General features: G+C 40.2%; 1 protein-coding gene across 2 annotated transcripts in view; it reads right to left on the reverse strand.

Moving 5' to 3' along the window:
• Positions 1-15,317, reverse strand: part of PAPPA2 (pappalysin 2) — a 298,413-nt gene that overhangs the window by 245,121 nt on the left and 37,975 nt on the right. For both annotated transcript variants that reach the window (XM_050766967.1, XM_050766964.1), the window contains one exon: positions 11,838-12,909. In XM_050766967.1, the coding sequence (XP_050622924.1) occupies positions 11,838-12,909 (1,072 nt within the window). The remainder of the gene's footprint in view (positions 1-11,837; positions 12,910-15,317) is intronic.

The raw sequence follows: 15,317 nt of genomic DNA on the forward strand, positions 1-15,317 counted from the left end.
TAAAAATAAATATAAAAATAATAAAAAGAAAAAGAAAACACATGTATCTGTTAAAACAGACACGTATATATCCATATATCATTCATGGTTCCTAACTGCTTATGGTTCAAATCCCTCAGCCCAAAATCTAGGGACTGTTGTCCAGTATAACTTTTCCAGTTTTCTTCCTCACTTTTCTCTAAGAAATTTTCCTCCTTTCAAGCTGTTCTTTTTAGAGTGGCCTTAACATGTTTGCACATCTGTACTTTGGTTCATGTAATTGACCTTTCTTCTGCTCTCTACTGTACATATTTTAAGAAACTAAGCCAGGCACGGTGGCTGATGCCTGTAATCCCAGCACTTTGGGAGGCTAACGTGGGCAGATCACAAAGTCAGAAGTTCAAGACAAGCCTGGCCAATATGGTGAAACCACATCTCTACTAAGAATACAAAAATTAGCCAGGCGTGGTGCCACACACCTGTAGTCCCAGCTACTCGGGAGGCTGAGGCAGAAGAACCACTTGAACCTGGTAGGCGGAGGTTGCAGTGAGCTAATACCACACCACTGCACTCCAGCCTGGGTGACAGAGCAAGACTCCATCAGGAAGGAAGGAAGGAAGGAAGGAAGGAAGGAAGGAAGGAAGGAAGGAAGGAAGGAAGGAAGGAAGGAAGGAAGGAAGGAAGGAAGGAGGGAGGGAGGGGGGAGGGAGGGAGGGAGGGAGGGAGGGAGGGACTTCTATAAAGTATTTCATAACCCCTAAGCCCATAGTAGTTATCCTTTCCTTCCCCTCATTCTCCAAGAATGCATTCTCTGAAATAATCATTACATAGTTAAAATCAACAAATATTTAGTTTTTAATCCACTATAGGCTAAACATTTTGCTGGTGTGTAAGACCTATACTTAACAAACAATATAGAATGGCAGTTGGAAAAATAAGCTCTGAAGTCGGAGTTTAACTTCTGTCTGCTACTGCATAATAATAGTTATTTGACTATCTAAATCTAAGCATAAAATACATATAATCAAAATATTTACTTTTTGGAGCTATGGTGAGCATTAAATAAAATAATCCATGCAAAATGCTTTGTTTCATTGGTATTTTATATACATATATATATGTGTGTGTGTATATATATATTTATATATATATAATATTATATATAATTTTACTATGAACCAGGTACTTTACTTGGATATCCTAGCATATTTGGGTTTGAAATCTAAACCATGCAATTCCAAGACTAAAATTAGCATTAAAATTCAGTAGGAGTTATATCACCAAGAATACCAGGGTCTAAGGTCTAAAGAAAAGCACATTACCAGAAATTAAACATGCCAGAAGTTTCATCCTTAAGAAGTAAAGATGAAAAACCAGCTCATTCGGCCGGGTGCAGTGGCTCACGCCTGTAATCCCAGGACTTTGGGAGGCCGAGGTGGGCGGATCATGAGATCAGGAGATCGAGACCATCCTGGCTAACATGGTGAAATCCCGTCTCTACTAAAAATACAAAAAATTAGCCGGGCATGGTGGTGGACGCCTGTAGTCCCAGCTACTCAGGAGGCTGAGGCAGGAGAATGGCGTGAACCCAGGAGGCGGAGCTTGCAGTGAGCCGAGATTGTGACACTGCACTCCAGCCTGGGCGACCGAGCCAGACCCCATCTCAAAAAAAAAAAAAAAAGAGAGCTCATTCTACTCCGAGCAGAGTCGACATCAGCTGAGAGAGGGTTGCGGACCTGTAGCCCTGAGGAGCCCTCCAGCTATCCTGCTCTTTTGGCCACAGTTTCTTAAACCCAAGGCTGGCCAGAAACCTATGACTTCTGAACTAACATGTAAAGATGAGTTAGGCCAGTTGACATTGACTATCTTTAGAATTTGAACCAAGGTACTGTGAGAAACTGTGGCAACTAGCAATAGGATAAAAATCTGAAGGGAAAAATTCTATGAGATAAATTACGAGCCAGAGCAAGCTGAAGCAACGGTTTAAACTAAAGCTATAAGGAAGCAAAAACTATGAGTAATCTAGCAGATTGCTAATGAGACATGAATGGTGCAAATTAACTAAGACGTAGCGAAATATGTAGGCTTTGAGAGAGATGGAGCTCCTGACTGCCACAGTCTCTGCAACTCTCTAGCTCCACTTCCAGCCCATATGTAATTTTATAATAAATCCATTTTCTGCAGTGAACATGAGTAGGTCTGTTCCTTACAATTGCAACATCCTAACTAAAATGCTTGACAAGGATCTTGCCTAATCTGTAACATCATGCCCAAGAGATCTTGTATTCCTTTTTTGGAATCTGGTCTTTCTCTCATTCACTGACTCCCTAGGTAAAGAGGATTCATGTTATAAATACTTTCTGGCTATTGTAGCTGTGTTTATGCTCATCAAAATTTACTCCATGTTTCAGATTTTTGGAGCCTCCTGGGGGCCCAGTTACTCAAATAACAAGTTAATGAAGAAAATGGCTTAAAGCCATTCCCTCCTTAGCTAACATGTTCACACTTCCATAAGTATTGTCAGTTATTTTACTTACTAGATCTAAATGGGGCAGTGCTACCACAGTGATGAGACCAGTAGAGAAGTTGACTAGAGTGTAGTTTCTGAATACCCTTCTTTTCCCATACATAGTATTATACTCTGCCTACAAATTTTTACCCTCCTAAAACCCTTGAGCTACATTGTCATTTCCCCATGTCATTGGTTTTCCATCTACATATAGATATATATTTATATATGTACACTAATTCATTTTAAAAATATCAAATGTGTTCCAAGAACTATGAACAAAGAAACTAAAGTCTTGTGCAAGAGATAGACAGGAATGGGAAGTTACAGTATGGTACAATAAATATGTATTTAAGGAGGGGTTGGCCATTTTTTTCATAAAGGGCCAGATAGTAAATATTTTAGGCTTTGTGGGCCACGTGGTCTTTCTTTTAACTGCACAACTCTGCCACATGAAAGCAGCCATAGACAATATGTAAACAAGTGAGTGTAACTGTATTCCAAAATAATTTTTTTTTACAAAAACACATGATAGGCCAGATTTGTTCCATGGTCCATAGTTTGCCAACCACTGTACTAGAGTAAGAACATTCCTTTCTTTAACAATTATTTATTGAATACTTAGTTCCTTTTGTTGTTGTAGGTGTTAGAGTATAATAGTCAGCCAAACGTATAAAAACCCCTTCCCTGGTAGAATTTACATTCTAGTGGAGAAAATGAATATTAAGCAAAATAAACAAAATAGCATGTTTGTGATAAATTCTAAAAAGAAAAATAAAGCAGGGAAGAATTCATAAAGAGCCAAGACAGTGTGTACAATTTTACGTGAGGTCTCCAGGGAAGGCCTCACCTAGAAAGCAACTTTGAAAAAAGACCAGAAGAAAGTGGGAAAGTTAGCCATGTAGAAATCTGGAGGAAGAATATTCCAGAAAAGTGAAAAGCCACTGAAAAGGTCACATAGTAGGAGTATGTCTGGCAAGTCAGAAGGCCAGTGTGGTTGGAGTGCAATAAGGAGCATGGTAAGAGGTGAAGCCACAGAAATGACTGATGCTATATGACCGTATAGATCAGTCATGCTGTTAGCTTTGACTCTGAATAAGCTGGTAAACTGCTGGAGAAATAGGGGGAGAGGAATGACTTGATCTGAGTTATACCGTGATAGGATTACTCTGACTGTTGTGCTAAAAATAGACTCAAGGCAATAGTGCAAGGGCAATAGTGGGATACCAGTTAAAAGACTATTGCAATAATCCAGGTGAGTGAAGATGGGGACCTGGATTACGGTGGTGGCTACAGGGGGATGAGAAGTGATTCAAATGAGGTAGCTAATTTGTATTTGAGGACAACAGAATGCTCCAAGAAGAAGGAAGGGACATCCTAGTTGAGACTTGAAGGATAAGTAGTAGTTGTTTAAGTGTTTGGCTCTGGAAATCAGATCCACAACCATTGGACAGCGTTCTGGGTAGGAAGTGAGAGAAACCTTGGAGTTGAAATTAATAATAGATCAGGAGCTTCCTCCAGAGGCTGGTGCTCTGATGGAACCTCAGAAAAACCCCTGACGGCCACGCTAACTACATGTGCCACCCGCTACCCACTCGACAACTCTGACATCAAGGGAATGAGGGCCTGGTTAGGGGAAGACCGACCAACAAGATTTCATTTATAACCAGTCACTGAAGTCATTACAAACAAGAGTCCAAGAAAAGGAAAAAAGAAAGAAAATGTGTAAGTGTGCAGCTGTCTTTCAAACTCTTAGGCTTAAATCCTAGGAAGGAACCTCGAAGTGAAATCATCTGAGACAGACTGGCATCTGGCCAAGGTACCAGGGCTAGCACCCCAACTCCTAGGAAAAAGCCGAAGTATTTTGAACAACTGAGTATAGTTGGAGACTGGGGTCTCTCCTGAAAAATTTCTAAGAGGAAATATTTTTAACCCAGACAGACTACACGGCTCACTCACCAGTCTGTCTATTTGGGTAGGAAATAAACTATGAAAAGGAGAAAAACATCCACCCTGCCCCACCCCCCACTAACCTGAGAAGGAAAGTCCACTAAGTCAGGTGAACAGAAAAACTGTGGATTTCATTTGCTCCATAATACAGTGCCTATTGGAACTGTGGAGAAACTGGCTTGTAGGAAAATAAATAAGAGACATTTCTGTTTGTAGGTAAACTTACTGTGCTTATCTATGGAACCTCCTCTTATTTCTTTCCTTCTATTCCCGTTGCCAGTTGATGTGACCATGAGAAGGTGACACTCGCTCTAGAGTTCACACTGCCTGTGAATTTTGAAGTGAGGGAACTGACGGTTTTTTGCTGTTTAGTTTTAAAATTTCTCCTCCATTTCTTTTCTTCCTGCCCTCTTCTACCCCTTATGCTTATTTTCCCTGTGTGTGTTTTTTTTGGCTTCAGGGACCTTTGAATCTCAACTTCAAAAGAAACCTATAATGAAGCCTGGCTGATGTTTAACAGACCAGCCACTGCAAGAGCCCAGCCTGACCATGCCTTTGGCTCAACAGCCTCCGAGTGTGAGCACAGCTAATCCAAGGCATCCAGGTCTGTGCAGCACCAACTTCTCCACCTGTTCCCTTTGATGCCATGTGCCTCTGCCTTCCTGTCCCAAGAAACACCCTTTCTAGTGTATACCTGCAGACACCACTCTCTGCCATATCCCCCAGAACAATTCCCAGCCACCCTCTTGAGGACCTCTATAGAGGGAAGTATGCCATGGGCAAGTATTGCTATGTATAAGAGTCCTCTGCCCTTGAACTCCCCAGTGAAACCTCAGGAAATGAGGCAAAGAAGAGACAATGAGTTGCCAACATATAGAGATGTTAGCCCATCACAGGCTTCAGAAACAAATATACAGAAAACAAATATACAGTATCCCCATTGTCTGCTTCAGAGCATGGTCAGACACTAAATGATTGATCCTTGTTCAACTATTTGTTTTTATTTGGAGACTTTTCTTCACATTATAGCAATATTATGAGATCTGAGATATAGAAACCAAAAGAGAGAGACAAGCAGAGTTCCAGACTTAGTGAAATACTTGCTCAACTCTATTGTGAAAAGGAGAGAAAGCATGGGATGGAAAGTAGGTGCAGCAGCAAAGAACTGTAACTCTGAGACATAATTTTAGGGAGAAATGTGACAGAAACAATTAATAACCAAAAAAAAGTTGAAGCCTGCAAAGGTCAGGGAAGACAGGTTCCCCTGAGGGTACAGAAATTCCTTTGGGCTCGGCTCCCTAGTATGCACCACAGGGAACAGTCAATAACATTTGTGATTTTACTGAAGTGGACACTCAACACCCTTCCTTCCCTTAATTCTTGCAGATCATCTCTCAGGGAAGCTACTATGTAGAAACAGACATCTGGCTTATGTAGCCCTGCCTAGTTCCAAGTTCCTTTATCTTGGTAGGTCTGTTCAACTGGCTGGGTAATGTATCTATAATTCATATCTCCTCCTGACCAGTCCAGAGCCTGATAAGTACTCTCCCTTTGATAGGCTCATCTGGGTTACAGATGTTTGATGCTGAATTCTTCAGGCTTTCTCTCCTCTCAGAGCATTTGGGAGAGGAACTACTTTGGGCTAGATTTGTGGTTTCTTGCTGGGGGTGGTGGGAATGCATCTTGGTTTGTTTTGCGATGCCAGAGCAGAATACATGAGAATGGGTAATTTATGAAAAAGAGAGATTAATTTCCTACAGTTCTGGAGGCTGTAAAGTCCAAGGTTGAGGGGCCTGCATCTAGTGAAGGTCCTTTTGCTTCATCATCCCATGGCAGAAGACAGAAGTGCAAGAAAGCAGGCACGAGAGAGGGGTAGCAAACTCATCCTTTTATCAGAAACTCACTCCTGTGATAACAGCATGAATCCATTAATGAGGGCAGAGCTCTCATGACATAACCATCTCTTAACATTTTCACCTCTCAACACTGTTGCTTTAGGGATTAAATTTCTTTTTTTTTAATTTATTATACTTTAAGTTCCAGGGTACATGTGCACAACGTGCAGATTTGTTACATATGTATACATGTGCCATGTTGGTGTGCTGCACCCATTAACTGGTCATTTACATTAGGTATATCTCCTAATACTATCCCACCCCCCTCCCACCCCATGACAGGCCCCGGTGTGTGATGTTCCCCACCCTGTGTCCAAATGTTCTCATTGTTCAATTCCCACCTATGAATGAGAACATGCGGTGTTTGGTTTTCTGTCCTTGGGATAGTTTGCTCAGAATGATGGTTTCCAGCTTCATCTGTGTCCCTACAAAGGACAAGAACTCATCTTTTTTATGGCTGCATAGTATTCCATGGTATATATGTGCCACATTTTCTTAACTTTGGGAGACACATTGGAACCACAGCAGGAAGACTGAACAGGATTTGGGAAGTAAGGAGAGTTGTTCATACATCAATCCTTGCACTCAAATGTTAGTGATCTATTTGTAGGTCTGTCCCCCACTTTCTACTACTCTCCCCCGACCCTAAACTGTGAGCTTCTGGTGCTTCCACTGTGAGTGGAAAGACTCTGTGCCTGGAGCACTCCGCTCAATAGATGCCTGGCAAAGCATTTGTCAAAGTTGAGTCCCTTCAGAGTAACAGTATAATGGAATTGTGAGCTTGAGCTCTGTGATTTAACTGTAGTAATAGGCAGGCTCTACAAAGGCAATCTAGTTCAGAGACTAACTCCACCAAGTCACAGGACCTTATGGAAACCCAAAGATCTATATCTCTATGAATCAAAAGTCCTTTCAAACAATCTAAGCCATGGCAAAGAAAAGCCATTCCCCATGTTCTGCTCTTAATGCCTCAGCCTGGATTTAAACCCAGAGAATTTAGATAAAATTACTGAACTTCTCCTCTAAATTGTTAGCCCTTACCATTTCCGTAGTCTTTACATGTGTCCCTCTGCCATGCCTGGCATATCATAGAAGCTTGATAAATAATTACTTTTCAAAATATTGCTCTTGCCAAGAGTCATAAAAAATTAATATTTTTATAATAAAAATTCAGCACAAAAAATAGGATAGGGAAGGCAGAAAAGACCTACACATGAAATAAGTATAAGAGAGCTGAGAAGAAAGAAAGCCTCTCTCCTCCACTATGTTTCTGCCTTCAAATTTCTTTTTTCAAAAAAGAAAATTCATAGATAATTATTCTTTCTTAGATAATCATAGGTAGAGATTTAAAAGTGTGGTTTCTACTGTGAATAAGCATTAGACATTTAAGGAAAGTCACCAGCATAAAGGACAGTCATTAATTTAAAATACAAAAAAAAAAGAAAAGTTGACTTCAGAGGTATCAGATATAACACACACAAAAAAATTTCCAAATGAATCACATTTTTATCTTTGAAAATGTCTGTCTTAAAATTTTTTAAAATTATATTAAAAATAATCAAAGAATAAGAAGGTGTTAAAGGTATGATTGTTAAAATATAAAAGTAAATAAAAGCATTGAAAGACTCAAAGAAATCTCAAAAAAAAAAAAAAGTAGAACAAACTAACAGAGAACGTAGGAGAGAAAAGAGACAAAGAGTGAGTTCAGTAGATTCATCCCCAGGAGTATCAGGGGTAACAAAGAGAATAGAGAAAACTGAATGAAGAAATATCAAAGTAACAATTTAAGAGATTTTTCCAGAGACAAGGGGCATAAGTGTCCAAACTGAACAATGTTCAACAAAAGAACAATAAAAGTCAATCCCTAAAAAATAATCTTACAAATTCCTAGAGTAACAAGGCTAAGATTCTAAAAGAATATATAAATATATATATGTGTGTGTATATATATACTCACACACCTATAAAAGTACACACAATTATCAGAACAGAAGCTAGAAGTAATTAATGAACTTCTTCATAAGTTTGAGATAAACTGTTTTTCAATTCAAAATTTTATACCGTCAAACTATCAGTTTTGTATGAAGGTAGAACAAAAACATTCTGAGAAGTGCATTTTCAGAAAAGATTACCTAAAACATCTTTTCTTACAAATTTACTTGAGGATGCTTTCCAGTAAAATAAGGTAGTAAATTAAGAGATATTCATGTAATTCAGGACACAGTGGCTCTATCCCCCAAAAAAACGCATTGAAGAGAAGTCCCAGGATGACAACTGTGCAGCAGACCTAAAGATAACTGGCCAAGATTGGAAGAAGAGAATACAATTAACTAGAAGGGAGAGCTCTAGAGGAGTGTAAAAAACATTTTTTGAAGGGTGAAGAAGAAGAGTTTTATTTAGTGTTAGAACAGTTCAGAGGAGGGGAACATTTTTATAAATTTATTCTACAAATTAGCCGGTAAAATAAAGCATTTGAAAGCAATCAAGAATATCAAGAAAGAATAAAAGAAGGAAGGAAGGAAGGAAGGAAGGAAGGAAATAAATAGAGACTCAAGGGGTTGGGCTGGGAATGGGAAGAAGCTGTGCAAGAAAAGAAATATAATAATAGAATAGTACTTTGTTCTGCAACAAATAACATTTCACAGTCATAATACTATAATATATACAATTGATTCAACAAAAATAGTAAAGTAATTATATGGAAGGATGTAAGGACAAGGAAGGAGATAATGTAAGGGAGTTAGTCCCGTCTCTATCTTAAGAAATCAATGGATAATGTTTAAAATTGATGAACCAAGCAATATAAATACAATATTTGGAGGTGTACAGGAAACTACCAGAAAAAAAAAGGTGAAAAAAATAGATATAGTAACCTGTGCAAAGCAAGGACAGAGTGTGGAGAAGGATGGGGAAGAGTTAGGCAGGTGACTGATTTTCTTCCTTCTGTCTTTTGGTATGATTTGATATTTTAAACCATGAGCAAGTTTCACTTTGAGTTAGTATTTTTAACTATCAAAAAGTATAAATATTTCCTTTGTATTCCACAAAGCTGGTTTTATATGTGGGGCTAAAAGAGTCACTTATGAATAAAGGTTCAAAACACTACTGGGTCTATAAATAGAAGGAGTGAGTTCCTCTTCTGCAGGCAGTGAGGTAAGTCATAAACACCCAGATAAGGGCAGTGTGATAGGAATTTAGAGAAAGAAAGGGAAATTCTGAGGAGAACAATACCTGGGTACCTTGAAAGACAGCTCTCTCAGACAGGGCAGGAGGTCATTACTATAAACTGGGAGATCAGACTTTCTCATTTCTCTGGGGGATCCTAAGTGTTGCTAACCACTGCTGTTAGTGAGGTTTAGCTTCTGTTTGAGGTTACCAAAATCTAAAAACCAAACCCAAACATAATTTTCTTTTCTTCTTTTTTTAAATTATACTTTAAGTTCTGGGATACACATGCAGAACATGCAGGTTTGTTACATAGGTATACCCATGTCATGGTGGTTTGCTGCGCCCATCAACCCGTCATCTACATTAGGTATTTCTCCTAATGCTATCCATCCCCTAGCCCCACCACTCCCTGACAGGCCCCAGTGTGTGATGTTCCCCTCCCTGTGTCCATGTGTTCTCATTGTTCTAAACAGAATTTTATTATACAAATAGTTCTGATAATTTGATTAGTTCTCTTTGCATCACTATGTAAATAAAGACTTCCTATCTGTCAGCCTTAATAATAAGAACTAATGTTATTTTAGAAGTATTTGTGTACATTGAAAACTTTAGAGCTACTTTCCTATACTTTCATCTGATTCACAAAATAACCTGAAAATACTGATAATGCAAGGTATTACTGCAATCATCCTTACTTCATAGAGAAGACTTCTGAGTTTCCAAAAGTGACTTGCGTAACTTGTAAACCTAGTTAAGTAGTGAGGACTCCAAAATGTAATCGTGTCCCTTGATTCCAAATCATATACTCAGTCTTTTACACCACATGCTTAAAGTACAGGCCACTCTATTAGTGGTAACTCATACCAAGAGGACTTCCCACACACAGGGGTACCAGGAACTACTTGTACAAATGGTGTCCAACACAAAAGCAGCCATCAAGACATTGGGTGGGAGCTGAGATCCTGTTCCCCCACCTCCCACCAGCCCTGTACCCTAGGTCAGGTAAGCCTTTTCATAATTTGAACAAAGGCACCAGTTGTGTACTGGGGATACCTTGTCCACAAACACATATTAACAAGTTCACTAGCTACCTACCTACTTTCTTACCCTCCTCTATTATGTCCAACCCCTGCATCAGCCATCAAATGAGAATCTTCTTATGGCTTCTGTCTCAGAACAAGAGACACATCAGATCCATTTATTCATCAACTTAAACAACTAAATGTCAGCTGCTATTCTAGGCCTTGGGAATATAGTAGTTAACAGAATAGATAAGAGCCCTGATCTCATGGAGCTGATATTCCAAATAGGGGAAAAACAGACAAATACATGAATGTGAAAGAAAAAATATCAGAAGTACTAAGTGTTAAACAGGAAATTTAAATTAGTTGATGTAACAGTAATTGATAGCTGCTTTAATCTGAGGGATTAGGAAAGGCCTCCCAGGTGGTAACATCTAAGTAGGCATTTGAATGACAAGAGAGAGCCCACCAAGGGAATATTAAGGAAAAGAGGATTCCAAGAAGATGGAACAGCAAATGCAAAATCCTGAGGGCAGAAAAAAGCTTGATCTGTTCAATGGAATAGAATCAAGTCAGTGAGGCTGTGCTATGTGGGTGGGGATGGAGAGGCAGACAGGGGGCAGATTGCATTAAGAGCCTGTGTGTCAGGTAGGGGATTCAGATTTTATTCTGAGTGCAGTGGAGGAAAAAAATCTTAAGACGAGAAATGACAGTATCCAACTTACCTTTTTCAAAAGATCCTTCTGGATGCTGCACAAAGAATGGAATTTAATGGGGCAACAGTGAAAGATCTCAGTCACCTAAAGGAGACTAGTGGCTAGCTGTCACACGAAACTTTACGAAAGTGTTGAACTGCTTAGACTAAAAAGACCTAAGACCTTTTCACAGATCTGTATTACTTTGCCAAGACCCTAAGACTATAGGAAGTATTGTCACGTGTAATAAGTATTGACTGGTTTCTATGTCTGGATACCTTGTTCATTCTCCACGAAGATTTCCTGGCCTCCTCTGGTAGAGCAAGTTGTTCAGCTTTCCTGTGCCCCAAGTATCTGGTGCATATGCCTACACTGTGTACACAGCTTTCTGCACCACAAATAGTGAGTTCTGTGAGGGCTGTCTCTTGTCTCAGTCATCTGTGTTCCTAATTACCTAACAGAACACCTAGCACTTCACAAAAGCTTAATACTGTCTGATGGGGTGGATTAATGTTGTATTCAGGGACTGTGTGAACACATTTGTCTCCAAAACCAAACAGATAAAATGATGTTAGAAATGCACCCTACAAGTAGGACACCCCAAACCCCAGTCCCTTACCTCTTCGGTGAGTCAGGGTCAAAGCAGGTCTTGCGCACATCAGCCACCTGGGGGTCGCAGCAGTCCCCGTCGTCAAAGTCGTTCAGCATGTTGTTACACTCCGCGTGACAGAGCCCATCCCTGCGGTTCCAGGAGTAGCAGCGGCCCTGCAGGCGGCAGTCACCCCCATCATAGCCTGTGAGTGGGTGCTCACACTCGGGGTCACAATGGTCATTGCCAATCTTGCTGGGCTCACAGTTCACAAGCACAACCCGGTGTCGCAGGGTGGAATTGTGGACCTGGTGGACGCTCAGCTGCCAGCTGATGTTGTAGCGGCTGAAGGCCTCATTCAGTGCCTCGTGCTGCAGACGAATCTGCTCCTCGCTCACAATGGGGTTTAGGCCCTCATCATCACAGATGTTCACTACCTGGTAGCGTATCACCTTCTCTCCCCGAAGGGGCCAGTATCCATTGTACCGGGAGATCAATTCCACGTTGTCACAAACCGTTTGCCCACAGAGTGGGGGCCGCAAAGGCGACAGAATCTCGGGCTCTGGCTCAAAGCCCTGGAGAACCTCAAGTCGTGGGTACTTCTCATCTCTAAAGGGAACCCATTCTGTGTTCAGAGGCTCAAAGCTCGCTGTCAGGACCAAGTCAGTCGCTTCCTCCTCCCCGCTTGAATGCTGAGAACTGTGTTGAAAATGGTTTTGTGGCAGGGCGGTCGACCAGAAAACCAGTGTGCCCAGGTGTCCACGGAAATAGCGTCCATCCTCAGAGTTGTCTCCCCCCAGGAGCAAAGAGCGGCAAGATGCCATGAAGGGGCTGTTCAGGGGGCCAGACTGATCTAGACTGCTAGCCACCTGAGTGCCATGCACATACAGGGCCATGCGCCGTCCATCGTAAGTGGCTGCCACGTGGGTCCATGTGCCTGGTTGGTAGCGACTGTGGCTAATCAAGATGGTGGCTTTTTTCATGCGGTCGGTGCGGAGGGAGAAGAAGAAGCGAGCATCCCGCTTTCCCTTGTCCTTCCCTGAGCGGATCCCCAGGGCCCAGCCTTTGTCACTGACAGTGTGGGAGCAGTTATCAAACACACCTGGGAAAGAAGGAAGAATCGAGGGAAGAGATACCAGATACAAAGGGGAATGGAGAAAGGGAGAAGAACGCCCATGTAAATAACACGAATGCAGGTTTTTAATGGGAAATAAAGTAAGTGACATAGACTTCTCATCTGAGATGCCTGCTCATATCCCTATATCAGGCCGTTCTGGCATATCCTATCCCCAAAAGGAGTGATTTGAGATTCCAGCCAAGTTAACTCATTCTGGTATGTTTACATAACCAAAATGGAAGCTGGAAAGCAGATGTTCAATGCAAATGGCAAGAATTCTCTAGCACTCCATCACAAATGTGCTTCATGCTGACTGGCTTTGAGTCCATGCCTTTCCTCACTGATCCTAGCGCTTTTCCATTTCCTCAGAAGCCCTGAGAGTAGTCATACTTTTTGCAAATGACAGCCATTTCCTACCCTCTGGAAGGTGATTTTTCTCTACTGAACGTTAAAAAGATGATACTCATGGAGAAAACAAAGAGTTGATTAATCAGGGACTCTTTTTAGAGAAGACGATAACATCCCAGACATCATTCCTAGCCCACTATTCCCTCTAACACCTCTCATGGGTAAGGATGCCCATCCACAGTGAACAACTGCTCCCCAGAGAAAGCAATATGGCACTGCCCCATGGTCCTAGCCTAAAAATCTAGTCACTGAGTTAGTAGAATGACTGTTCTATACCCAATACCACCCACCACAGTACAGAAGCAGACTGTTTCCAGATTAATAAAGGTCCTATCATACACTACCTGCCTTGCTCAGAGCAGGCACAGGGCATTTAACAGGCACAGGGCTGTTAAATCTAATTGAATAAACAAAGGATAGAACACCCATAAATAGTTAGATCATTAATAAGTTGGCAGCAGGAAGGGGCACAAACTTTCAGATGTGGCATGATTGCAGATGGGACTCAGGCAGTTTGGAGGCCTTAAATGTTCGTAGTAACCCATCTTCAGTTTAGCCACCATCTCTTCCTCAGTACCTCTTCTAGTACATAGTCTCTCAGGAATAGCTTTTACTAATAAATCACAAGAAGTCAGTACATCACATAGGAAATGCTTAATAAATATTGCTTGCACCGATGAATAAATGATGGAAAAATATACTAGCCTTTTGATCAGATACCTGGGTAAACATCAAGAGTCTTTCTCCCCAAGCTTGTTAAATAAGACTTTTATTTGTTCCCTGACCTCCTATGCAATCCAGTCCAACAATAATTCTTCTTAGACAGTCTAGATTTATAAGCCATGAGGATTCCTATTCTGATGGTAGGCAAGTGCTTTACAAGTAGTTATATTTCCAAAAGTGATAGAATATCTTCTCTTCTGTCTTCAGCATAAATTAATAACTCATGGTTTACAAAATAGAAGTACTTTTTAGCAAAAATATTTCCTCCCTAACCCAGTAATTCTAGCAACTATACTTTGAATTACTAGTGATGACTAGCTACAGTTCAATGGGGTATTCCGATTTGGGTTTCGGGGTTTCAGTTGTTATTGTTTTCACACTGGGGTCTATCTGTTAAAGAAGTGTAAGGAATACTCCTCTACAAACTCTTGTATTGAGCGGATTTTCAAAAAAAGCAAATAAATCTAGTGAGATTAACACTAAGTTCCCTGATTCATATTTTCTCCTGGTCCACTTATTTTAATAAGTAGTAAGTAGTTTTAATTACCTATCTGACCTATGATCACATGGGCTGCAGTACTGAATATCAGGACCATGGAGTTACTAATCTATCAGCTATTTGCTGATCTTTAAGAGAAAGTACTGGGGAGGTTACTTTATATTTGATGCATACACACAGGTATATGTATGAGTTCAGATATAAATTGTTAGACTTGACATATAAGTTACCAGATAATTAACATGATTATCTGCCAGGCATCTACTTGCAATTTTAAACATTTTAATTTGCTGTCCTTAGAACTTCTAGTCTATTATCAAAAAATAATTGTTCTTATTTGTCTCATAGAAAGGCATAAAGTTATTAATAGTGTATCTGAAATGATATTTCTAACTTCTTGAAATACTAAATAGAAGATGGAAAACTCTGATTATACTAGTCTAGTTCTGATTAATATAAGTTAGCAATTATATCAAAAAATATTTATAGCCAAGAGCACTAAGATCATCTATATTACTTGTGAGATGTAGCCAGTATGTAGAGGTATTATTCTGAATGATTACCAAAGTAATGATTATTTGCTCTCTAATTTAGGATGTCCAAACAGCAAATGAAAAACCTCACTATATTGCTTAGATAACTACATTTTACTTGCTTTGTTACCATTGTTCATACTTCATCTGTAGGGAAATAGAGTATATAGTTGCTGAAGCACTATCCTGTACTCCCTCCAGTTAAAAAGGCATACTTAGCAAATAGAATT

The sequence above is a fragment of the Macaca thibetana genome, chromosome 1, assembly GCF_024542745.1.
Source record: "Macaca thibetana thibetana isolate TM-01 chromosome 1, ASM2454274v1, whole genome shotgun sequence".
NCBI lineage: Eukaryota > Metazoa > Chordata > Mammalia > Primates > Cercopithecidae > Macaca > Macaca thibetana.